We start from the raw sequence: 25828 nt of genomic DNA, 5'->3' as shown, positions 1-25828 counted from the left end.
TCTCCATGGATTATTTTAAAAAAGGAACTAGAACCTTTTCTAAAGCACAAGAGACCAATGCCACTCACTCCCCTATTTCAATTGTTCTCTGAATTATTTTGCTTTGGCAACACTCACTGTATGTTATGGAGGTTCATCCACAATACAGCAAGAATCTGAGGCAGGGAACACTCTAAATGAACCCCATGCCAGTACTCTCTACACTGGCATTCCAACTTCTAATTCTGGAACAAGCACAAGCAAAGGAAAATGTTAAATGCTCTTTTCTGGGTGGGAAACAGAAAGAAGTCAGATGAAGTCACAGAAAAGCTGCCACAGAACCCCACTCATCAAACCCATCAAGGGCCATGCATGCTTCAGCCTGGCAGAGCTGCACTTCCTGCTCTGAGTTCCTGAAATTGCTGCTAAGCAACCTAACAGCCACAGGATGGGCTGGCTGCAGCTCCACAGCCATACAGATCCAAGGTCTGCTCAAGTAGCTCTATCAAAAATGAGGTACAGATGTGGCCACTTCATGACAGTGCTCTGCAGAGCATGCCTGAAATTTCTGTCAAGTAGCCCCTGGTTTGTTCCAGGAAGAGTTATTGAAATGGCCTGAACATCCTGGCCATGCTGCCCCTTGGATAATTGAAGGTACAGCACGCCAGGTGCTCTCTGAAGAGCTTTTGGCTCTGCATTCCCTGAGGAAAAATGAGTGGAGTTGTGTCACAAAGATCCTGTCCACTACTAGGACACAGAGGTTCCCTGTAACTCCAAAATGTTGCACTGCAAGATGCCATTACTGACTGAGCTGTGCAAATATCTTATTTGGCTCTACAGTATAAAACTATTTCCTTCTAGAGAACAGCAGAGTGACCCCACAGAATAACTCTGGCAACCTCACGTGGCCACGTCCTTAAAAATGACTGAGCTACATTGCCAGAGAAGACATGGATGAGCCTGCCAGCCACATCACGGCCACAGAGGGGCCTGGCATGCTTCATCCTCCAGCTCACTGCCAGGGAAGCCTGATGTGAGAGCTGAGATGGGAATCAATCTATCACTGCAGAACTTCACACACCTTGCATACTGTAATTACTCATCCTTACCAACCTTTTAACTTAAGGTAACTACATTATGTCCATTTTTACAGCTTGAAAATTAAAAATAACTAAGTGGTTTGGCTGCACATACTCAAAAATTGTGCTGCAAAAGAGGGAACAGAATGTAATGTCACAAATCCCAAGCCTCAGGCTATTCTACTCACCTTCTTTCTTGTGAAGCATTTTTCCAAACATTATTGCTACATAAAAAGATCAGACCTTTCTATGCACACATACACACACACACACTTTGTATTTTCAAATCACTGTATTTGTAGAATGCCCAAAAAAAAGAACAATTTAAATTGTATCCCAAAAGTTTTGTTAGCTTCAGAATAGTCTAATAAAGGAAGTGAAGTCAGAAATGCCATGTTGGCTTTGCACTTTAAGCAATTACAAAAGAGAAAGAACAAGCTCCAAGGATCAAAAGTGCTTCTCTGTCCTTATAGGCTCACAAGAGGCACAGAGGACAGGTGAGGTAAGAGTTAAACCTGTGTCCCCTTGAAGGGCAGGACAGGCAAGCCATCATACAAAGCTTCTTCACAGAGAGTTCTCACACACACACACCTGGGGGCACCTGAAGAAAGCAGATACCTCCTTTTCCAGAATGCACAGTTGTTCTCTCACACAAGAGCTGTTTTTACCAGCAGATTACTAAGAGAAGCCCCAGGTGAACAAGCATGATGATGGCCTGTCACTCATACCAGCCAGGGACAAGTCAGTTAAGTCATTTCAGGGGAAATTTAGGTGTTACCTCTTTGTCAGGACCTTAAGCAGAGGACAAGGTCACCAAGGTGGCCACACACTTACTATCTCCAAGAATCAGCTCAACTTCCTCATCAGCATCAGAATCTTCATCTTCTCCCTCATCTCCCTCTTCCAGGAGGTTGGCAATCTCCTCATCATCGGAGGGAGAAAAGTCATTTTCTCCATCCTCACCAGCATTCTCATTGTTCTCATCCTCCTCTAGCTCAGCCTCCAGCAGCTGGTCTGTATCTAGTTCATCAAGGTCATCTGTGTCATCATCATCTTCTTCATCATCATCTTCTTCTTGCTCCTCTTCCTCCTATAAAGACAGCAAAAACAGTCCATTGCAGACATTAAGATAAATGTAAAATGGAGTAACAGGAACTAAAGAAAACCTATAGTTTTCACTTCTCCCCACATCCAGCCATCAGACATTAGAAACACTCTCCCATCACCCATCTAAGCACTCTCTCCAAAGCTTCAGAATGTCATACATGCCAGTTCACCTGTAGGCCTGCAAAATCTTAACTGCAAAATCTTAACTGCAAAATGCTGGTGCAAACAGGTACCATTGGCTCAATCTCCTCTCCAGGACTGGCCACCAACACATGTCACCACAATGCACCCTTGAGAAGAACATGCAGTAAGACCTGTTAATCCATGGCTGTGTTGCTAGTCTTGTGCAAACTGCTTTAAGTTTCAGCAGGACCAAAAGCTCCACTTGACAGCAAACCACATGCACCATCAGTCTCTGTCATTGCCATTTAGATGAGGTATAAAATGTAGGGAAAGATACATTTAGCCTAAGCCAATCCCTGAATCACTCAGCTTCAGATGACAGAACTATTTAAGGCAGCTCAGGAGCCACATCTTTGGTATTTACCTGTGGATCAAGATCTTTATCAAACCACCAGAAATTGCCTTCAGTAAAGCAACTGAATTCCTCATTGTACAGAGAAAATCCAGAAATCTGTGTGTAGTGGATGAGATTGAGTGGGAAGGAGCTGTAACAGTTCCACCCTTCTCCCAGACAAACTGCCATCACAAGCCAAGCTCCAGAGCATTCCAGGGCTGAAAGAAAAGCTTCAATCCACCTGCACATCTCCTCAGCCACAGCCTGTTTCTCTAACAGAATGCTCTCAGCTCATTCAGTCCTAATTGCCCCTTTGTTTTGGGAGGTGACACATTTTGTAAACTTAGAAAGCAATTAAGATCGATATCTAAACAACCCACTTCAAGGGTTCCTTTGGTCCTCAAGCTCACCACACTCCCACTGTTTAGACTGCTGCATTTTCAGATCTAAAGGGACAGAGAAAGTCCTTTACAGTCATCTCCCCAACCTACTTTTGCTTCAGTCCGTGCTATAAAAACCACCACACCCACATAAATCCAACATCTCTCACAGGCAAAAGAAATAAAGCAAGCCAAAAAGCCTGAGTAAATTGTATTGTTTCTTCACTTGCAAAAGGCAGCCAAGTCTTCACTGCTGACCAGAAGTGCCATGTTCTTAAATGCAGATTACAGCACAAAAGCAATGGTTTGCTACATACAGTTTCCTTTATGAAAGTTTATCTTAAATATAAAATTAAAACCAACCTCTTTTAAAGTCTGTGCTTATTTTAGGAAATTACAACTTTACTTTGAGTTAATGAGTCCTCAGATAAACAGACTTAATTGTAGACACACTGGGAGGGGAAACATCTTACTTGCAGTTCAGTTTTATGCAGTGCCATACTGGGGATAATTTTCCATAAAACGTACTGAATTGAGTATAAAAGCTCTGCATTAATAATTTCTATTTCTTTTTGTTCTATGCAGTATCTGCACAGAGACCAATGTCTTAAATTTTATTACTCTATTCAGAATTGAAAAGCTGATTAAAAACTGAAAAGGCAGGAGAGTTTATTTTCCTTTTCCAGTGTCTAAACAACTCTGAAGCAGAAAAGAGGTACCAATTTATTCAAAAAATCTTGGAAAGTTTCTCAGTCTCTGGCGATAGAGACACTCCTGTAGGTATTAGGAAAAACAAGTATGTTGTCTACAAGATCCATTTAGAGTCCATGTAGGTAAAAATTGAAGGATTCTTAAATGAGTTAGGTCCCCTCTGTGTTTCTACACATGTGGAATTTCTAAAAGTATTTTCTTCCTAAATATCTAGTGTCAAGGATTCAAAATGTCAAAACTACTAAATCTGATTATGTTTCATATATAACATATTTCTTGGAAACTGAATCACTGTTTCATCAACATTCAAATACAAGCTTAAGACAAGGCCCTTATACCAATGTCACCCTTCAAATACAGGATGAAATTAAATACAGTTGTATAGAGCTAACAATCCTTTCTGGCTGACAAGAGTAAGAACCAAATTACACAGAAAGGTTGTATATTTAGCTTCAAATTAACTTTGAAGGGTTATATCAACCGGTGAAGAAAAAATTATTTGTGAAAATACAAACAAAAAATTAAATGTTTCCACTTTTACTATTTAAATTACTTAATCTGAACTTGGTGATTAGGGCCAGGCCACATTAATTTAAAAACCACCTAAGAAGAGTAAGATGAGATGAAAATTATACCTGTCCTTTGTAAAACAGGAAACAGTGCATAACTCAGGCTCCAAGAGGTCCCACGTGCATGTGAGTGTGACACACACAGTGATATCCTTACACAGCTGGAGGGGTGACACGTCACAGAGCTCAAGAGGAGCATCTTCATCAGTGAGGAGGAAACCTCTACCTTGCCATGTTCTAAAGAACCCAAACACCACTTGGACACTGTGAAGCTTCTGCTAAGCCACAGGCAAATAAATTCTGTCGTGGTTTCTGAGCCAAACCAAGCACCAGCTCTGCAGGGCCAGCGCAGCATTCCCGGCTGCAGCAGACGGCTCCATGCAGAGCCTGGGGACAGCTCTCCCAACAAAGCACCCAGAGCTTCTGCTCCAAACCCAGCCCTGGGACACACAGCTGAGAAAGGGGTGAGCGAGTGCCAGGTGCAGTCTAACACCACCACATGTAAGTGATATCCAGGCTGTTCAGGAGGACTCAGGACAAATCCTCATGACACCACAACTGTGGCATGTAAAGGAGCCCTAGACAGAGAGAAAATGTCACACCTTCCCCAGGGACTCAAGCACTCTGAGTAAGAGCAGAGAAAAAAAAGCTTTGTGCCACAGCACAAGGAAAGACAAGACAGCTATTCCAAACCATATCCAGGTTGTATAGGAAAAATTTATAGAGATGCAATAGTACAAGAAAACCTGAACATAAATTTACAAAATCAGAAAAGTTGATTACACAGCAAAGGACTGTCTCAAGATCATCTCAAAGCAAATTACTGGTAACTTTACCACCAGTTTGCTTCCAGAAAGCTGAATAGATTTGGTTCAATTAATTTACCATTTCCCCCAGAGGAAAAAACTAAACATCCCCTAATGGAATGGCAGATACTGGGGTGGCTGCACTAGAATAAAAAAAAGCTACTTGACCTAATTCTTCATATTACCAGTTTTTACAGCCCTTTCAGAGCTTAGTAAATACCCTTTACACTTGTTCAAGCATTATGTGTTTTCTGCCATATTGTTCTTTGATGCTTGTTGGCATGCACATCATAAGCTTTCATCATCATCATCAACTTTCTTACCATTCCCCTTTACCAATCATCTTGCACATACAAAATTCACAAATTTGTCTTTTTTGGGCAGCAAATCTTATTGATACTTGACATACTGGTGTTCATCTCTCAAGAGTCATTCAAAGGCTCAGGAAAACTCCAGTATTTCACTTATTCAACCTGATGCAAAACACATGTTAGCTAAGCAGAACTTTTTGATTTTAACATATTTCTGTAACGTATTCTAACATTAAATGAGTGTATGTACAAAGTGCTTCCAGGAAGTACGACTTACAGCACTGCAGATCTGCAGTATATAAAAATACACCAGCCTGCTTTCAAGTACTCTCAAGACATTTTTATAGAGCTTTCTCACATTTCTTGAATCCTAAAGTTTATGACCACGTGACCAGAATTTGAGACTTCTCCACTGCAGATTATGCAATCTCTCAAATTTGCATTAGGCTGGCATTTAGTTGCCACAGGAAGATCCTAGAGATCTTTTTCAATTGTTGATATTTGGGTTTGAAATTTTGGTTCAGTTTTGAGAATTACAGGTCACTGATTTTTTGCTTGTTTTACATGGTTTCAGCTGTTACAAAAAGCTTCATCTGTTTGTCTCGCACCTCATTGACTTTTTCTTCCTCTCCTCCTATCAGCACCTCTCACCTCCAGCTGCTCTCCAGCAACACTTCCTCCCTCTGAAAACACAATCTTTATTGCACCTCTCAGTTTGAATCATGCTAGATGGTATTACTCTAACGATTCTTATTTTCACCTATCTTTTTGCTATCTGCAGAACAACTAATCAATGTTAGTAAAGCTTTTCCCACTACTTCAAATGTTTCAGCTCATATTTAATTCACTTCAGGCTAGTTTTAGCCAAGTCAAAATATCTGCTGGTAATATCTACTTCTAGCAGGTGTTTACTTCATCTAGGTTTGTTTTCTTTTTAAACAAATTCATGTTTCCCATAGCCTCATTATTTCGGTTAATTTATTTGCTTTTGCAAGAAACAGCCTACTGGTTTACTACACCCTCCTTCCCCAAATTTCTCCTAGAGCAAATTTGTCACTTCAGTAATCTGATCCCTTCCAGATTATCAGTATTATTTTACTTAATCCCTACTGCCAAGCTTGGGAAGGGGCTTTGCTTTCATAAAAAAGGACATATGATCATTGTTCAAATACAAGTGTATTGAAGAATGTTTCACCCAGAGGAGTAAGCCTCTCCTTGTTCTAGTAATTTATCTTTCTTCACAGACAATTCCCTTCTCATATCTTCTGATAATCATACTCCTTGCTGAGTACCATGTTGGTACTTGCTGGGCCTTTGCAATGCAATTCCCAAGAGTGACAATGTCTGCATTTTGGTCACTTCAGAGTTTCCATCCAATTCACTCCCCCCAGCTACTTCTTAACACTCCTGGACAATGAGTAGTGGAAAAAGCTTAAATGTAGCAAATAGACTCCCTGGTGAAGCATGTAAGGATTTTCATCTCCCATATTACCTAGTGTCCATCCTCCCCCACAGCTAGCAAACCCCTAATTCCTGTTATCTACCAGTAAATCAACTCCAAGTATTCATCTCCTTCACACTACAGGGCTGCACCTCCTGAAGTAGCCAAGAAGGTATTCTTGACTACTTCAGGGTTAGATTTTCTACTTCTTCTTAGCCATTAGTCACAGAGCTAAAAATGTAGAAGCCTGGGAAGGTGCAGAAGTTACCATATGTAACAAGCAAGGAATCTTACCATAGGCTGCTATGCAGGTGTAGGTATATGCAGATTTAAAACAGGAAACAGCACACAGCGTACAGAATGTCACAGAGGCAAAACATGGAGTGAAGAAATAAAAAGCAGTTAATCTCTTAGTCTGTGTAAGTAGATTTAGCTTGTCTAACAATGACTACTTACCTGTGATGAATGACAAACCATCCATGACACAGACAAACAAAAGCTTTAAGGGAAGGGGGCTCACAAGGAGCAGGAGGTTCAGATGGGGCTCTTTTGAGCAAACGCAGGTTTTGCCTATTAAATGTTTCCATTTCAATCTGTCTGCAGGTGATGATAATCAACCTGGCTCCAGCCACTGCCCTCTGAGGCACGTGCAAGCTACCATTTCACAGCTGGTAACTTCCTTAATGCTTGGGATAAAGGGGTTCTAAGGTGACTTATTCTATTGTCTGTGCTGCAGGGCTCAGAGGTAATGTAAGGAGTACAGAACTGGGCACAATTTCTCAACATGCTTCTTTTCCTTTCTCAACTGATCAAACATTCTCACTTACAAAAATAAATTAATTTCTTTAATTCCATGACACAGAACAATAGTGCATAAAGCAATTTAAGAATTTGTCAGGTAAATGAACTCCCTCTCTATTGACAAGATTTTGTTCCTTTATTTTCTCAAGCTTCTGACTGGTACTTCTCATGACAGCTGAGGCAGCTTTTATTTACTTGGATCCCAGCTACTGTGGGAATTCTAGAAAGATGTGTTAGGCAAGAGGAAGGATATCTTTGACTTATGTCACTGAACAGGCAGAATATGTTTTTATCTCTGCTGAAGCTGTTTTACACCGTAATACTAAATCTGCCCTTCTGGAAACTCCAAATATTTATCTCTTTCCAAAAAATTCCTCTTTTTGCACTGCCTGAGAGCTACTGAAAATAGATTCTGAAACAATAGAATAGTCTAAAGTAGTCACAGTTATTTGCTACAATCTAAAAATGTGGTAAAAAGTACAGGCACTGTTCTTTTAAATATCAGTTTTAGAGGATGCCTCCTCAAAAGATGTGTCTGTTATATAAAAAGGTCTTTGACAGAAACCACTCTTTACTCAGCCTTCCCAGCTGCAACTAAACCTCAAAGATTTCTATGAAGGTGTGCAATAGACACATATTTATTATCATTTAGGGTATTTGTCAAGAAACACCATTCACAGCTATTATTCTGTAAACCATTATATTCCTGAGTAAGATCTGAAATCAAACTGTACCTTCAAACATTAAAGGAACAGCTCCTAAAACAAACCCTTACTTTAGGGTCCCTGGTGACAAAAATCATTCTAGTCAGCTTATAGTGGCAAAGCACCACCATGGTCTGATGATTCCTAAATATTTGTGCCAATATGGATTAAGGTTTGTGGGGTCTTTCCCCAGCAAGTAAGTATTCACATGAAAAAAACAAACCAACTACATCAAGTAACAGTAATAAGGTACAGTGGAATTGCTGTTGCAATTACTGTTGCAGGCACATGGGGGGAGAATCCTAAAATAACAGTAGAAACTGGGATCACATAGACACAGAAAGACATAGAAAGCTGAAGAAAACATTCTCCACCCTGGCTAACCCATATGTTAGAATAGTGATTGCTTTTGAGTCTTTATTGCCTTATCAACAAAGCTTATTTCCCATCACCTGGAATTTTCTAAACCAATGCAAAAAGACAAATTACACACCTACCATCAACCATTTGGATAGCCCAGAAGCACTGCAGGATAATTAACAGTTCTTCAGGTCTGGCAAAAGAAGTAGAACACTTTATAGGACAGGGACAGCTAGGTGAAGCAATGTGCTACTGAAGCCATAAATCTCTCTGAACATGACAATTACTGAGGACACTACTTGAGCCTTACATATGCAACATCACCCACATGTAGCACAGAGAGAAAAAACAGGCCTTAAACAAGTAATATGGAAAGAAAAGCTAGAACAGGGAAGCAAAAATGAAAATCCTAAAACCCTCTCAGAAGACCACCTCATCCAGACTCCAGTTCCACAGTTTTGAGTCTACTCTGTTCCCTTGGTTTCAGCTTTTCTGAACAAATAATATTTCTGAAGTCTCCTTTTCTAGCCCACAGCAGCTGCCATGTGCCATTTCCTCGGAAATTCCTCATCTGCCTCTCTACAGAAGGCAGCAGATTAACAACAGAAACAGGGGATACTAATCAGCCAAGAAAGAGAAATAAGAGAATAAAGCAAGCTAACAACTAAAAGATCGTCCAAGATCTGTACCAGTAGCTCAGACACCCAACTTATTTTCACTAAATCTAACTGAAGGAGTATATCAGAACAGTGGCAAATACCAGAGGAAAAAGAGGAAGGTCTTGCAGCCAGACTGAAAAATAGGAAACCCTTACCTATTTCCCTGTGTGCTGAACACAGTTTTGCAAATACTTATAAGACTTTTGGTTATTGATGGACACATTTGGATACTCACCCAGCAGTGAAACAATTCACAAATCTCATGGAAGTTCAAGGCATGAACACTGGTATTTTTGGAGTAAAACACCCAACCAAAGAGCTTGCAAACAAACTCTTGTTAAGCATGTTACAGCTTCACTTTCCCTCAGTGCATGGTAAGTACAGACCACAGAGCATCAACATTCTCTAGCATTTGTTCTGTTTAACAAGGCTTGACAGCTCTAGCCATACCTAGGGAAAGACAGCCTCCCAGGGATCTCACTGGAAAGGCTGCTACAGCAGCAGGGAGGAACCAGGCCACACTGGTGCTGTCCTCAAGCATTTCAGACAAACCCACAAACATTCACTGCAGCAGTCCCATGCTCAAGCCACTGAGTCAGCCCCATCATTTGAGGGCAATTTATGTAGCAGATCAGTTGATCTTACAAGGTTAGTTTGAGACAGGAGGAATAACACAGAAGTTTTGTTTCTTAAATTACAGAAGGAACTGAAAGATATCTGTAGGCCAAATATCCCTGCTAGACTCATTTTACAGACTCTCACTCTTTGCTTTTTGAAAAAGCTGTCATGGAGCCATCAGCTGACATTCATCAAAACTGACATTGTGAGGCATCAAAATTTAAGATTAAAAAAAAAAAAAGTCAGCCAGATATTTTTCTCCACAGTTCTTATCTCTTAGCACAGATTTTACAGCCATTTCATTGTGCATCACATGACTTCTGAGCAAGGCTTGCCTATAAACCACCCTTCTATTTGAGTACTCATTATTTTGTATTTTCTGTACATTATTTTGTATCTTCTGTATAGGCCTAAAAAGGTATCCATGGACCCATGTAGGTCAGATATAAAAACCCAATATACATCAAGTCAAGGTGTGAAGAGGTAGGGGTCAAAGAGATTAGTTTTTGCTTCACAAACCTTGACTAAAAAGACACCAGATTCATGTTGATTCATATGCATTTCCCCCCACCACCACTTTCACCAAAGATCAAGAAAGCATCCTCTTCTAGCCAGAAAGGGTTTTAGAGTATCTGTGAGAAGTTCTAACAAGTTTGAAATGTTATACCAAATTTTTCAAAAGCCAAATCACAGAAACTAACTAGGCAAATACTAAACACTTACATATGTGTGAGGATATGGATATGCACACAAAAAAATTCTTCTAACAGGGAACCTCTCAACAGACAAGTGTACCAAAGAGATTCTGTCTTTATTCAGGAAAACCTCTATTCATTCTAGCTCAATGCTGGATGTTTCTACAGAGACAAAACCTGTCATTCTTAAACCTAAGACAAAAAATAAACACGAAGAAAAAGCACAGAACATCTGTGGGACAAAGACCAAGGGGCTTAGTTTGTGTTTGGCTAGATATACATACATTGAATTGAATTTGGGTTCATAAGTGTTGCTTATATTAAAACCAAATCTCTCCTACTAAAGAAACTTGGTTGTAACAATCCCTAAAAGCTGCTGTCTAGGAAACATGTACAGACCCCAGAAACAGAGACCATAAAAAGCAGCAGTTATGTAATACCAACTAATCACTCTTAGCTTGCAAATCAATCCAGGAGCAGCTTTGTTTGAACACTCCATCAGCTTCACAGAAAAGCTTTTAGCACACTTAGATTCTGCCTGGGGCCACCTCTATTTGTAAGACAGAAAGTGTCCCCAGTCACATCTGATGGATGGCAGATCCCTTATCTCTGTTGGGTACCTGGTGTTACAGCCTGGAACCATTGACTGCCTTGCACAAACACAAATCTCCCTTAAGTCAACACTTACCAGTCATTTTGCAAAGCAGTGCCCTGACAGCTGCTAGTTAATCATTGTACAATGCAAGACCCATTTCTGCTACAAACTATTCTTGGAGATTTTATAAAGAAAATATGAATACTAAAATACAGTGCAAGTGAACAAAAACAGTGGAAGTGGAGACAGAAATAGTAAATATTGCCCAGGGCAAGCACTGGATGGCTACAATGCAAAAAGGAAGGAGGGAGCAATAATCTTTCCTCCCTCTTCATTGCTTCCCAAGAAATTCTATTCTTCCCATCCATTCAATCTAGGGATAGAAACAGTGACCAAAGATTTCAAAAGAATGCCAAGACTTCAATTGCAACCTTGTAGCATGCTCAGTGGCCAGGAAAGCACACTTCACACCCAAACCAGAACTACTGCTTTATCATTTTGAATTACAGGGAAATCATAACAACAACAACAACTACTCACTGCAAAGAAAGTTACTCTTTCCTGAGACCTGCTCTCCAGTCTCCTGAACTAGAAAGTACAAGTTCTAACCTAGCAACAGGAAGATTCAGAGATAGAAAAGGTAGCACAAATCCAGCTTTCCACACAGTGGGAAAACCCCCACCGAAGTATCACCTTCACCTTCTGGCATTCTTTGGAAAAAGGTGAAGTCAGCTTTTCTCACCGGAAATACAAATGTATGATTTACTAGAATGGGGACACCAAAAAGCAAAGAATAATGCATTTTAAATCTTTAGGGAATTGAAGCAGAAGGATTTTGCCTGTCCAAGAAAACCCCCAAAACACCTGACACCCACAAAGTTATAAACTGATTCTGTGGACTTTTAATTCTCACTTTACTGCAGTAAGCATTCTGTGCTACTGTGTATTCTACCAGCTGCACCCTGAGGAGCACTTACTGCAGTTCTGAGCTCTTCTGTCAAGTTGCCAGAGGTGAAACAGCTGATCAGAAAAGGAAAACCAACACATCTCAGTGCAAACCTACAGCCCTCTTCAAAATTCTTTAAACCTTTTGCTGTGTAGAGGCACTGTGCAGTTTCACTGCATTAGTCACAAGCCGTGTCTCTTTCAGAAATTAGTGAGAAATTATGTCCAAATACGAGAACTGAAAAAAGGGAAAGCCTCAAGCTAGACTACTGTCTGCACTGGGGGTTGAAATACTTAAAAAAAAAAAAAGCAGACCAGAAAGCAAAGCTTCTGATCAAGACTAAATACTTAAGGAAATTAATAAATAAACTATTATTTAGTTTATAGTGTGTTAGCTTACAGTGCACAAAGTTACTGTTCACCCAGGTTCTGCATCAGACAGTCTCAGTTTACACTGACAGTAAAGTGATCTATTTCATTTTAGGTGAGGCCAAATGAGGCCTCTGTACTTTCTGGGTAATAAATGAACACATGTAGAGGGCTAACAGCTACTCTAGAACACTCAGATCACTGTTATGTTTCTCACCTGATCTTCTTCTTCATCCTCCTCATCTTCTGCCAGCCGCTGCCGGCCCACTTCATAGAGCCTGCACACGGTGTCCATGTTCATGGCATCCATGCTGCCCTGGTTCTGCAGGGGAGATGCCCACATGACAGTTACTGCCAGGAACTGAGCTCAACTGTCATATTCCATGCTACATCTGACCTCAACCACAGCACCATTTCCAAAATCCTTCCCTCCCACTTACCAGCAGCTCTACAATTAGCAGTAAAAATGAGTCTCTTTGGTTTCAAGACCTGCCATGTTTCCTGAAGTAACATTTCCAATGACTCCTATTAAAGAAAATTTTCTTGTTCTCACAACCCTTGTCATCTCCAACTTCAGTAGTTAAACGTGGAATTTGCCCTGCTACAAATCCTTGACTTGCTTTTGTGGTCTATAGGGATCAGTGATTCACAGAGTATAAAGCTGCCAGGACTTTACATTACTCACTACAGGGGCATAATCAAGCTTCAAGAAATTGGGTTCTGACAACATATTATGGAGCAAAGAACTGCATCCCTAACAAACTAGAAGTTTAGCTCAGTAATTTTTGCTTCAAATCCTTAGCTTCTGTGATTTTTCTAGGAAGACAAATGTAAAAGGAACAGTAAGAGTGATTCACAGAAAAGCTCTGTGGGAAGCCCCCAAAAGACTGCATTTCCCAGTTATTTGATACAGTGCACATTTTAATTTGTAATAATTTGAAATTATTGCTATGAATAAGAAAAATCCACATTTTTCTCTATGCTCATGAAAAGGAAAATCTCTGTACATTTTGAAGTGGGAAGAGTTTGAAGAAGAGAAGCAAATGTGTTTGGAAATTTAAGGAATAAGAGGCAGCAAAACAAAACTGCAGGGGGTGCAGAATAAAAAACGAACAGCTTCTTTAGCACCATCAAAACATCACCACTGTTTAGGACATGAATTTAACAGCAGGAGCTCCAAAAAATAAACAACAAGCAGTGCATTCAAACCACAGCTACAGAGAGCAGGGTTTATTTTAGCAGCTTTACCTCAATGACAGCCAGATAGCAGTCCTTGCTGTCTGTGCACAAGTCAAAGATATTCCGCTTTACATCTATGGTAGCTGGAAAACATCACAGAACAAAGTGAGTAGTTAACTGCAGGTTACTTAATGCTCACTGAGAAATAAGCATCTAAAACCAAATAATACAGTTTTGGGTCAAGAAAAAACAGCTGAAACGAGTGAAATGAATGTTTGTAGTAATAAAGAATAGAAATGTTGGAGACCATTGTAAAAAACAGCCATGTAAGCTCTTAACTTGCTCTGCACAGTGCCTCCTCCCTTGATAATACATTTATTGGTTTCCCTAAGCACCATAAACAACACATTATCCTTCAGAATAGGTGGCAACAAAGGGACTGAGTTGTGACCTATGACTCCCTTCAACAGCAAAAGCCACATTTGTACATGTCCACAGCAGCAATTAGCTTAGCTCCATGAGCTAAAAAAAGAGCCCCGTGTGAAATGAGAGCAATGCCATCCTGGCCAAGTGACTTACTGTCTCAGATTATGCCTTACTTGGAAAGAAGAGAAGAAATAAAGCCAGAACTGCTGAACAGGAGCAAGTAAGGCAGTCACACACTGAATGGGATATGATACTTAAAATTATGCCAGTGTTAAACCCAACTCATGTGCTTCCTCCAGAACAGGATGTAGCAGTTTATTTTCTCACACGTGCAAAGAGAAAAGTGAATGTTACTAAGCAAACTTTCAAACCTTCAAACCTCCAGACAAAGCTATTGGTGCCTCTCTTACTCTTACCTATAGGTTTATAATCAGTTGCATTAAATGTCCTGAAAGAAGAGCCAAAGGGACTTCTCATTCTCTCCTCCAGAAGGTCATCTTCATCATCTGCCTGCAACATAGCTGAACCAAGGAAAGATTATTCCAAAAATCTGCTTCCATTAGTCACTACCATTAATCAACTTCAGATCAAATGAGAGTCTGACATGAATTTTCTTTATATTTAATAGCTTGGCAAGACCCATTTAATATCTACTCTTCCAGAGATGCCCTTATTGATAGTACAGATCATCAAAACTTAATACAGAGGACAAAATTATTTTCTCAAGCATCACTGGATCTGCCATTATACAATAGGTTGCTTTTCAATCTCACAAATTAGTTGTGATATTGCTGATGTTACAGAAAACTGTCTTTGTCAGCAATACAAGTAGCATGAACATCCTGGAAAAAATCCAGTTCACATATGCCAGTAAGGCCTAGAATTATAGAGTCTCTGAAGCTTCCCATTTCACTGAGGAAGCATCTACTTATCTCACAAGAGGTGACCCAGGAGAGTTATGCAAGGGGAGAAGTCCTACCTCCATACATCACTGTGCCAGTATAGTTGAAGACCACACGACACTGATCCAGTGCAGGTACTGTGTGTAACAAATGGAAAGTTCGGAGGTCCCACTGAAAAAACCACAGGCTAAGGAGCAACAAACAATTGAAAATTTCTATTTCCTTTTCAATGGAGTGACAAAGAACTGGCTAACTGCGTTCAAGAAACCTCATTGACTCTGTCTTGCAAATATGATTAAAGCTGAGGTGGACACTTGCTGTTACAATTCCATTCCATGTGTTCAAAATAAGAAAGCTCTTACTCAAAATGCCATTCCCAGACATGAGAAGTGACTGCAGTACCTTCAAGGCTGCTCTTGTTAAGACATGGGAAGAGAGCTGAGGTGCTATGGAGTGTAATCAGAGAAGAAAATCTCTCTTGCTCTCTCTCTGTATTAAGTACTTTCTCCAGACTGCATCAGAGGCAGAATCCAGATTTAAACTAGCTACCTAACCGTCCCTACCCTTCCTTGACTCACAGACAGAAACTCCAGCCACCACATACAGCATGTATCACAGAAGACCATTAATACAACTCTGCAAACAGCTACTTGTTCATCCACAGCAGGTCTTGAGGTCCCAGTACGAGTTAGCACAGGGGCCCAAAGGATACAATTTCAGTGTTGACAATGACCTCCAGCCCATTGGGATGGAAAACACCACTGATAGTCATGTTGAATTTGTCAAACTTGTGGATGGCTTGTGCTGATCTGACATCCCAGAGGACACCATCATTTAGGACAAGGTCGTCAGTGGGGTTAAAGGTGGCACAGTTCTTCTTGTAGTTGTTGGCAAGATCTGGGTTAAACAGAGTCAATAGCTTGTTGCCAGTCTGAATATCATAGATCTTTTAGATTAAAAAGAAAAAGAAAGATTAGTCACAATTTGTAATAAAGCTGTGCCTAAAATCTTCCCGTTCCCCTTCCTAGATTGCTTACAGAATCACCCCATTCTCCATTTCATTTTTCCATTTCAAGTGACAGCATTCCATAAATAACCTTTCCTACCAGCCCTTTAATAGTTTTTCACAGCTGGAACCAAGCCTCACAGCAAGTTTTGGCCAGTGCTTGGCTTACTGCAGGTTCACTGACACATTTCACTACAATCAGGATGAGTTCCAAATAAAATAACCTCACTATGAGGAGTGGACTGGAAAGCTGCAATCACAAGGTACCACTTAGCCAGAAACTATTTCAGAAATGGAACTGCTTTCAGAGCAGATGGTATTTACAAACATTAAAACTCCAAAGCACACAGTGAGGGGAAAAAAGCCAGAAACTATAGAAAATGAGTTAAAATTCCTGGCATTTACAAAGAAAGGCAAATTTGAGCTTTGGCACAAGAAACTTTTGGAATATAAAAAGGCCTTTAAACTAGTACAAAGGGTTTGTGATCATATCCTCAGATAAATCTGATCTGTAACATCCCTCAGAGCCTAGTTCTTGTTCAAACTTACAGAGGAAAATATTCTCTAGAACTTGAAAATAAATCCGTTTACCAGATAAACACAATAAACAAACTTCTAGCTAAATCCAAGTTAAAACTGGGCAGGAATGGAGAGTTTACTTAAACAAATCAGAGTAACATGTGAAATTCTAAATAATTTGAATAAGTTATATTTCATGGAAAATTTTTATGCAAATTCTCCTTTAAGAGAGAGGGGCCCATAACAAATGCAAATTAGCACGGCAAAGCAGCAGAAGGTCTCTGAAGCCTTGTCTGTCCACCTTGCAGGAATTCATGCAAAGCACTACAATACTCTCTGAAGATTCAGTGGTAAAGTTAAATTAGCCAAAAGTAAGCTGCAAATTTGTGGGAGGCAAAAGGAGGACATTTCTAATAGGTCATTTCCACAGCTGTTGACTGAGCTACTGTTTACAGTGGAACTTGATTATTAAAGAGCAACGCTAAGAAAGCAACTTGAGAGGGAAAAAAAATCCTGCATGATCTCTCTCAAATGAATAAAACAAAGCAGACTCTAAAATTGCCCAGGATACTTGCCCAGAGGCAACACACTGCTTGTGATGGTCAAGTTTACACCCTCAGGAACAGGGAGAAGTTACTTGACACATTGAAAGCTTTCCTCTGAAGCTCATCAGTTACACAGAGCATCAAAGCACACATCAATTAACAGCCATCCCATGGAGAATTTTATTTCTGCCAGAGCTTCACAGCCATGAGCTTTCCTGGTACTTACATGTGCAATGTCTCCCTTTGTGCCAATGACCCTGTCCTGAGAGTGCTTGCTGAACTCCACATAGTGGTCATCAGGGAAGGAATGCCTGCAGATACAGTCAGTAAAGAAGTCAAGGAACTGCAGATTCTACATGACCCAAACAACCCCAACAGCTTCAGCACAGGTTTCAACAACGGAGAGAAGATGTAGAAAACCCTCTCCTTTACCACTGACCTTTACATACTGCAGTAGCAAATTCAGACCTGCCATCAACAGAGCCTGCCACAAATATAACACTTTGGAGAAGTCAGCAGTGAATTATGAACATTGACACGTGCACCTTAGGGAATCAAACCTTTCCTCTGAAGAAAAGCCTCTCACTGACCCCATGCAGGTTACACCAAAACAGTTGTTTGCAACTAAAGTAGACAACAATCAAATCTTTTCAAATGAAGAGTTTTCCACCCACTTTTTTATAGGAAGGAACAGTTGTAAATACTGCAATAGGTTTTAAAGAGTTTGCAGTCCAGCTCTGACAATTTCACAATGCAAACCACCATGCGAGTCAAATTCTGAAGTGGATACAGAGAGATCACCAAGATAATTTACAAACGTGAGAATAAAAACACAAACATGTTTCTTTGCCTTCAAGAGTAACAGTGACTTTAGCGACTTATCTCGCATTTAGAATTTGCTCTGCAGCAAATAAAATAGGGAAATTACCAACATAAGAAAGGGATTGCATTTAATTTTTCATAAGAGACATTTTGAGATCTGTGCTATTCTGTTTTAGAGTTTATTCCTGTATCAAATGGTTCTTTCAACTGCAGCACATCCCACAGCTGAAATAGAGTGTACCTACTTCATATCAAAGACAGACTTCATTCCCCACAATGCAGACAGAGGCTGGCTCCATGTAGCAGATGTCAGCAATAAAGATCCATCCTGAATTTCCAGGTTGGCGTAGAGGAAAGGAAAAGAACACCAGGGAAAACAGAGGTTATCATTTTACCTGTACACTTTTAACTTACAAGATCAATTTAGAAACTGCAGAGCAGACACTTTTGTGCTTAATACTACTCCAATAGGAATAAAATCCAAGTATCTAATATTGTGCATAACAAAGAGCTCAAAGTAGATAAACTTTACAGGTAAGAATAAGAGCAATCTATGATATTAATAGCAGATAAAATCAGGATAATCCATGGCTGAATTCTGATGCCCTGTGAGGGGAGTTCATTCTGCTTATAAATCTTTCCCTTCTTCCTAGAATCATCCCCTGAAAGGTTTCTTTCTCCAGCAAAGATATATAAACTCTGATATCTCACACATAAATGTGTAATAGTCAGTCTAAGCATTTGTCCACTTGCAGACATATATATTAATTTCTTAAGAAGGCACACAACCACTGTCTATCATCTTCTTTATTATCTTGGGAAGTAAAAACCCTAAACGTAGAACTCATAAGAGCAACAATATGCAACTACTGTAAGTACTTCCACAAGAGGCACTGCAGGCCAGCCAGCAGGTGCACTTCAGATGTACATACCCAGATGGGCCCAAAACATCCCAGGGCTTAGGCAGTGAGAACTGCTGAAGATCAGAACAGGTCAGTGGTTCCTTACCCTGGATGGCTCAAGGTGCGTGATGGCTGAGTTATGGCAGTTGTAACTGGCCTCTTCCTGTCCACTGAACACGTTATAGAGCTTCAGCTGCCCCGTGCAAGTACCCAGCATTAAGAATCGTTCTCTTGCAGAAAATGCACAACAGGTAAAGCCACTCTCATCCTCATTTGCTTCCCTGAACACAGAAATTGGACGGAACCTAGAGAAGGCAAAAATACATGGGTAGCCAAAAGGAGGGAAGCAAAACTGAAATGCTGTGTGGATATTAAATCCAGCCTTTAAGGTTACATAGGTACAAGTTATAACTTTCTTCTAGAGTAAGCCAAATGTCAGTTTGAAGACTAGTGCTTGAGTATTACAACAGTGTTGGCAATCTTTCAGGGTTTGTTTTCCACTATTTGGTACTTCTGTTAGAGCACATCATTAAGCTGAAGCACTTGGACTCTATCTTCAAAGCTGGACTGATGGAAAGCCTGTAATGTCATCACCTGGGTAAGTACAGAGAGCTAGCAAAAAATTCCTAACAGTTCTGAAACACTTAGCACAAGAAGATGTCACATGAGCTAAACAACATCCTGGCATCATAACTTCCCAAAGTGACACTGCTTTCACTGTGAAGATGCTCTCGTGTATGTGTCACCTTTGTTTTCACAAACTTTGCATCACCTTCCAGTTTAAGCTCAGGAAAGGCCACTGGTGGTGCTGGTGATTCAGCTGCAAGAACAAAATACAGGTTTCACTGTCCTGCATCTGTCAGCCAGCCATCTCAAAGCTATCCTACACTCTCGCAAAATTGGTGCTGCATACTCACCCTCCAAAGGAGAACAAAGAGCTACCAGCTTCATTAGTCAATGTTGCTACTGAAAATAAAGTATGCTTCAAGTACTAAGGGTACTAAGGATAAGACAAACAAAACAACTCCTAAAAATGCCTTTCAAGGATCTCTCACTGTTGCTGTGAATGAAATTTCTTTTGTCTCTAAGGATACTCCACCGTGGGACTGCACAGCCTGAATCCAGGTAAGGCTTTTTGGCAGAGGGTACATCCTGAGAGAGATCATAACATGGTTTTCTTCCTTACCTGCTAAATATAAGGTGTCTATCAAAGCAGCCACCATCCACCCCTCCGTACTTCGGAAAGGCCGCCCTGCGGGTCAGCCGTGAGGTAAAGTTAGTGGGCGCCTGGCGCCTCTGTTTTGGCTCAGGACACTGGTGGGGAGTAAAGAGAGAGAAAGGGGGACAGGTGGCAACAGGGTTCTTGCAGCGGGCGTGCTGCTCCCTAAGGTACTCTGTGATTATACTGTCCAGCGTGGGTGGGGAAGGAAGGTGTCTGTCCAGCTGCTTTTTGATAGCTGGGCTCTGGCTGTAGGCGCCATGGTCCGATTTTTGTCGCAACACTCTGATTTTCCTGCCGTTGCAGGGAGACGGCCTCTCCCTGACAAAGCTAATCCTGCCAATTAGAGGAGAGTTGCTGGCATAAGAAGGGCCTGGAAGGGCAGCTGGACCTTGGGATGCAGACGGTCTTGCCTGAGCATGGACAGAGGTGGCAGCGGAACCTACAGCAGTGTGGCTACTCAAACGGGCCGAGATGCCGTTAGCTATGCGAGGAGTGCGAGGCAGAGTCACTGGAGAGGCAGCGGCTGCAACAGGGGTGAAGGCAGAAGAGTGAGATGCTGCAGTCATGGGCAGGTCAGCCTCCTTCGTAAGGACAGACGCGGTTTCCCCGAGGCCCTTAGAAATGAGGTGGTTCCGAATCAGCAGCAGCAGCTCTTTCTCAGGAAAAGTGATCCGCGACTGGGCCACCACGTCGGCCTTCTGCAGCCGCGCCAGCGAGACGTCCGTGCCGATGAGCAGGGGCTTCCCCGAGACGCGCTCGATGAGCTCGGCAGCGTACTTGCAGAACTTCACGTGCTCGCTGCGCTTGTCCTGCAGCACCGGCTCCTTCATCAGCTGCTGGATCTGGCAGCTGCTGAACAGGGGCAGCTTGCTGATGATCTGCCGGACGGTGCTGCTGCGCGACAGCCCCACCAGGGCTTTGCAGGCCAGGGCCCGGATCTGATCCGCGTCAGTGATCGGCATCTTCACAGACAGCAACGACAGCAGCACCTTGATGCCGTTGTTGGACTGCACCACATTCCACATCTTGGCTAACGTGTGCTCGCTGCTCTTGGGGGCCTGAGGAAGCTTTCGACGAGGAGTCCCAGAGATGAATTTCCCGATGCTGGAGATCCGGTTATCTGGGCCACACACGCAATTGATGATGATCTGAAGGGCTGATTTCTGAATCTCAGCATCATGGATGAAAAACTCACCCTCAGCAACCCCAAGGATGATACTAATACCTAGTGAGGGAAAGACATAATTTCTTTATTACTCTAACATGTATCTTACACAAGTTGATCAGACAAGTGAGTCTTCCAACAAATTTGAAGAAAATAGGGAATTTCTGGAATTCAGGGAAATACCTAAGTTCTGCTAACTAGTCTAAGACATACTCTTCTACCTCCCTAGCAAAATATTTTCCTGACCTCCTGGTCCTCCACCTCATCATCAGTAGGTAGTGTCACACAATCTCTTAGACGTGGTGATCAAGCACAGCCCAGGAGTAAAAAATCTGAAGTATCTGGACAGAGCAAGACGCACAGACATGCTCTGATTCCTACCTCATAGAGCAACTCTTGTACAAACACCAACAAAGGAAACACCAAGAGGAAGAAAGGGGACCAAATCATCGAGGACAAAATAATCATCACAACTTCCAAAAGGAATGAGGCAAAAAAGAAAACTTTAGGGTGACTTTTTTCCCCCATAGAATTCCCATTAGTTTCACATCTGCTTCAGAATATCAAAACTCTCAAACCCTCACAGAATTGGTGTTTGCCTAGAGATGTTTTGTGCAAAAGGAATTGTCTTTTGCCTGTATCTAGTATTCTGCCTTCCTTTATTTTCTTATAAAGAAAAGTGAGGCTCCAGTTAAAGCAGAAGCCTTGGATCTGATCCAGGCACATCTCACTCATTTATATGCTGAACCTGGAGGTAACCAGTTAGAGCATAACTCACACAGCAATAATTGTTCCTCTCCCTTACTCTCAGATGCTGTATCCTCAGGAGACCCAAATTTCTGAGAAACTGAGGAAACCTAATAGTCCCACTACAAAAGTATATTTGCCTCCACCTATATTTAATGAGCTCTTGAAAACAAGTGCAAGAGAAAGACCTGCCTCTAAATTTGTAACCCAACCACAGTGCTAATCATGACACAATTTTAACCACAGTGCATTCTCCCATTTATTTGCATCCTTGACAGTAATTCTGAGAACATTAATTACTTTAACCCTTGTCTCACTGTAAGTGAGGAACAGCCAGGCAAAACCCACATAGCAGGAGACAACTGATAAATTTGTAAGCCATTAGGACTATATTCTGCTTACCCACAGTGGAAACAGTAGATCCAGCCTCATCTAACACATCCACAGGTTCTGCCAGTTGCAACTGGATTTTAGGTACTACAGTCAGGATGGCCAGTACATCCAAAGCATATCGTACTGTGTCATTCCTGGAAGACAGCAACAGAAGGACTTCTTAGAATTGCATGTACAGAGTTGTTTCAGTAACATAAAATAGTATTCCATTTACTCTGCTCCAAGACATGGAAGTAAATCAATCACATCTGCTGCATTTGATGGTGCCTTTTGATTTTAGACTGAAAAGGGCTGGTCTCCATGGAAGGCAGTGCTCACATGCACACCACTGCCTGCAATCTGCCAGCATTTATCCCACATGGCTCACAGGCTCCTAAAAGCATAGTAATTGTGTATTTATAAAAATAAGAATGTTAGGACTCACTAAAGAAACCATTCTAAATTAAGCTGCTAAATTTAACCTAACTCTACATCTTAGCTGGGAAACACTGCTATCCAAAACACTCTGTCACTAGTTAACTAGGAAGGAAGCTTTCTGAAGTCAAGGGAAACTCAGTTCAGCAGTAAACCAGACAACTCTGACAGTCAAAAAGACACCAACTTGGGCTCCAGCTTAAGGAAGATGCAGGTGTGTGGAAGGTGAAAAGGGATGTTCAGCAAGAGGTGAGAGAGCAGTAAAATGCAAAAAAGAGGAGATTTTTAACCTGTGTGGGAAGGCAGGAGTTAACCCAGATAGCAATTAGGAAACAGCTGCAGAAGGAAAGAAATGGGAGAACACAAACTACCCAGGCAGGAGAGTGCAACCTGAGAGTGGGAGGGAGGCAGGGAACTGCAGAAGCAAAACAGATTTCAAAGGCTTTCAATTTAAGTTAGGCAAGAAGCTCCAGTAAGCAGCAGAAATAAGGAGGGAGTCCTGGCCCACCCCATTCCAGGATTAAGATATGTCTTGATCTCACCCTCTTCTTGGATCATTTTCTAGCCTCTCTCTTAAAAAGGTAAACAAAGTTTGAGACAGATAGAAAGAGGCACAGAACTGTGATGAAGCTTTTCTGAGAAATCAGTGTCATACTAATCAAAGGCCTGAGGGATTTTGGCTCTTCAGAAATTTCTTGACATCCCTCTCTCTACCTCAAAATTTTAGTCTTGCTTTTCCCAGAGTTAGCTTTGATAAGCACTGTGTGGCCACAGCACAGGCCCTAACAGCACTATCCAGCACATGCCTGTTTTAAACACTAGGGTAGGAAATCTGGAAATGCAAAGTCCTGCCCAAGAGTCACAAGTGCTGCACTCAAATAGAGCACTACAGCAAAGAGCTCACCTTGCATAGTACGTCTTCCAGTTGCAGGCAATGGAAATGAGCTGAAGCATGAGCTGGACACAAGACAGCTTGAGAAAAACCTCTGCTGGCTCCCAGTAAAGCTGTGCTGGACCATACTCAATCAGGAACTCCATCATCTCCACAATCTGCTCATGAGTATAGGAGCAGGCCTGCAGGGTCCAAGGGACACCATTAGATCACAAAGGTTACAAATTTGCACATCAAATCCCTCACTGCTGGGATTTAACTGAAAACTGCATCTATAAGATTAGACCACACTGTGTCTTGAAGATTAAGTATTTACTTCCTGGTTTAGTCCCCAGCTATTAGAGAATACAGCAACTGTCACTATAATAAACAATAATAAGCTTAAGGATAATATCCTTAAAGTTTCTTTACAGTCTCAGAAAGCTAAGGCAAATATAAAAAAAGAAGTTACATTAAACTAAAATTCTACTCTGCTTTTAAGCTACTAATCTAGTAGTTACTACTTTTAGTATTTTAGCATAAATATACATTTGTGCTAAAATACTAAAAAGTTTGCTAAAAATATTCAATTACAGTTTAAGTTTTGATGACAAAGCATACTGAATAAAAAAAAAATCTAGAAGTTCGCCTTTCAATATTTTTAATTAAATGAGAAAGTAACATTTTATATACATTTTTTTGCTACTGAAAATAAGTGATTTCTGCAGAAGCAAAAACTCTCTTATATTTTCTTACTTCAGTTCCTCCAGAAAATCATCATAAATTAAATCAGAAACCACAGGTGAATGTACTTTCTCAAAACCAGCAGCCCTAAAATCCAGTTTTAGAAAAACCTAACAAACAAACAAATCCCAAACAAATCCATAAAACCAGCTTTGCAGGGAGAAATCAGGGAAAAAAATCATGGCCAAGACTATGGATTATTATCTATCTGGATCTCATGGGTCATTTCTAAAAACAGTAGTGTTCAAAAGACATTTCAGTTATCATAATCAAATTAAACTTATTTCTGAGTTTTTCCGTATTAAGTACCTCTATACATATACAAATTTTGTCATTTCAGAGATTCACAGCACAGAAAATACAAATATCAAATACAAACAAATATTTGATATCTGTATCAAATACAAGTATCAAAACCAACTTGCCTTTGAGTTTTTGAGAGATAGAAAGGGAACCACAGCACATGAGCAGGAGCCTTAATCAAATGTAATTCAGACAAACCTCTAGAGCTCCTCTGTATTTCCCTATTACACTGCCATTCGACACGACAGGAAAAGGGTACAAATAAAAAAACTGCAGCCAGCCTAGGTACTGCACTGGCATCAAAGGGTATCTACACATGTCTGCAGCTTGGATTCAACTGAGAAATGCAACAACCTCATGAAAAGCCTGCAATGTGCTCCTCACCTTGTAGGGGGGCTGTGGATGGACCAGGATGCCGCCCTCAGTGCGCTGCAGCGACTGCTTCACCTGCTCCAGTTTGATAGCAAGGTGAGCCTCGAAGTAGCGGCGCAGCGCCATGCAGGTGTGCTTCCCCGTCTGGCGACTGGCAAAGATCTCATCATCACTCAGGAGGGCTCCTTGGTCTTCCAAGTTTAAGATCTCCAGAGTGCTTATCTTCAGAAAGAAGTAGGGCATGGGAAAAAGTTTCATCAGCTCAATCTTCAGGAAAAAAAAGCTTTTACAACTTTCAGCTGCTCTCGTACCAAACCCTAACACTGCCTTTGCTGTGCAGGACATAGAAGCACACTGAAAACTAACAAAGGCTGGCTGAACAGAAAAGGGTCTCTGTGTGGGTAACCAGCCAAAATTGAACCATGCCCTCTCCTTCACTATCCATGAAGACAGAAATCACAGAATCACATGAATGAACTAGGTTGGAAAAGATCTTTGAGATCATCAACTTCAACCTATGACCTAACACCTCCTCATCAACTAAACCATGGCACTGAGTGCCACATCCAGTTTTTTTTTAAAGATGTCCAGGGACAGTGACTCCAACCCTCCCCAGGCAGACAATTACAGTGCCCAAACACTCTTTCAAT

General features: G+C 41.2%; 1 protein-coding gene across 1 annotated transcript in view; it reads right to left on the bottom strand.

Moving 5' to 3' along the window:
• The window catches only part of DCAF1 (DDB1 and CUL4 associated factor 1), a 47870-nt gene that overhangs the window by 2529 nt on the left and 19513 nt on the right, over window positions 1-25828 (bottom strand). The window contains exons 11-23 of the mRNA XM_059856240.1: window positions 25191-25400; window positions 23793-23962; window positions 22484-22608; window positions 20134-21394; window positions 19054-19252; window positions 18291-18373; window positions 17450-17534; window positions 15866-16099; window positions 15231-15324; window positions 14668-14772; window positions 13895-13968; window positions 12864-12968; window positions 1893-2148 (exon numbers count right to left, since the gene is read on the bottom strand). Of these exons, the coding sequence (XP_059712223.1) occupies window positions 1893-2148; window positions 12864-12968; window positions 13895-13968; window positions 14668-14772; window positions 15231-15324; window positions 15866-16099; window positions 17450-17534; window positions 18291-18373; window positions 19054-19252; window positions 20134-21394; window positions 22484-22608; window positions 23793-23962; window positions 25191-25400 (3001 nt within the window). The remainder of the gene's footprint in view (window positions 1-1892; window positions 2149-12863; window positions 12969-13894; window positions 13969-14667; window positions 14773-15230; window positions 15325-15865; window positions 16100-17449; window positions 17535-18290; window positions 18374-19053; window positions 19253-20133; window positions 21395-22483; window positions 22609-23792; window positions 23963-25190; window positions 25401-25828) is intronic.

This window comes from Haemorhous mexicanus, chromosome 11 (genome assembly GCF_027477595.1).
Source record: "Haemorhous mexicanus isolate bHaeMex1 chromosome 11, bHaeMex1.pri, whole genome shotgun sequence".
Lineage (NCBI taxonomy): Eukaryota > Metazoa > Chordata > Aves > Passeriformes > Fringillidae > Haemorhous > Haemorhous mexicanus.
The sequence above is the reverse complement of the archived record's forward strand: the minus strand, read 5'-3'. Positions and strand labels throughout refer to the sequence as shown.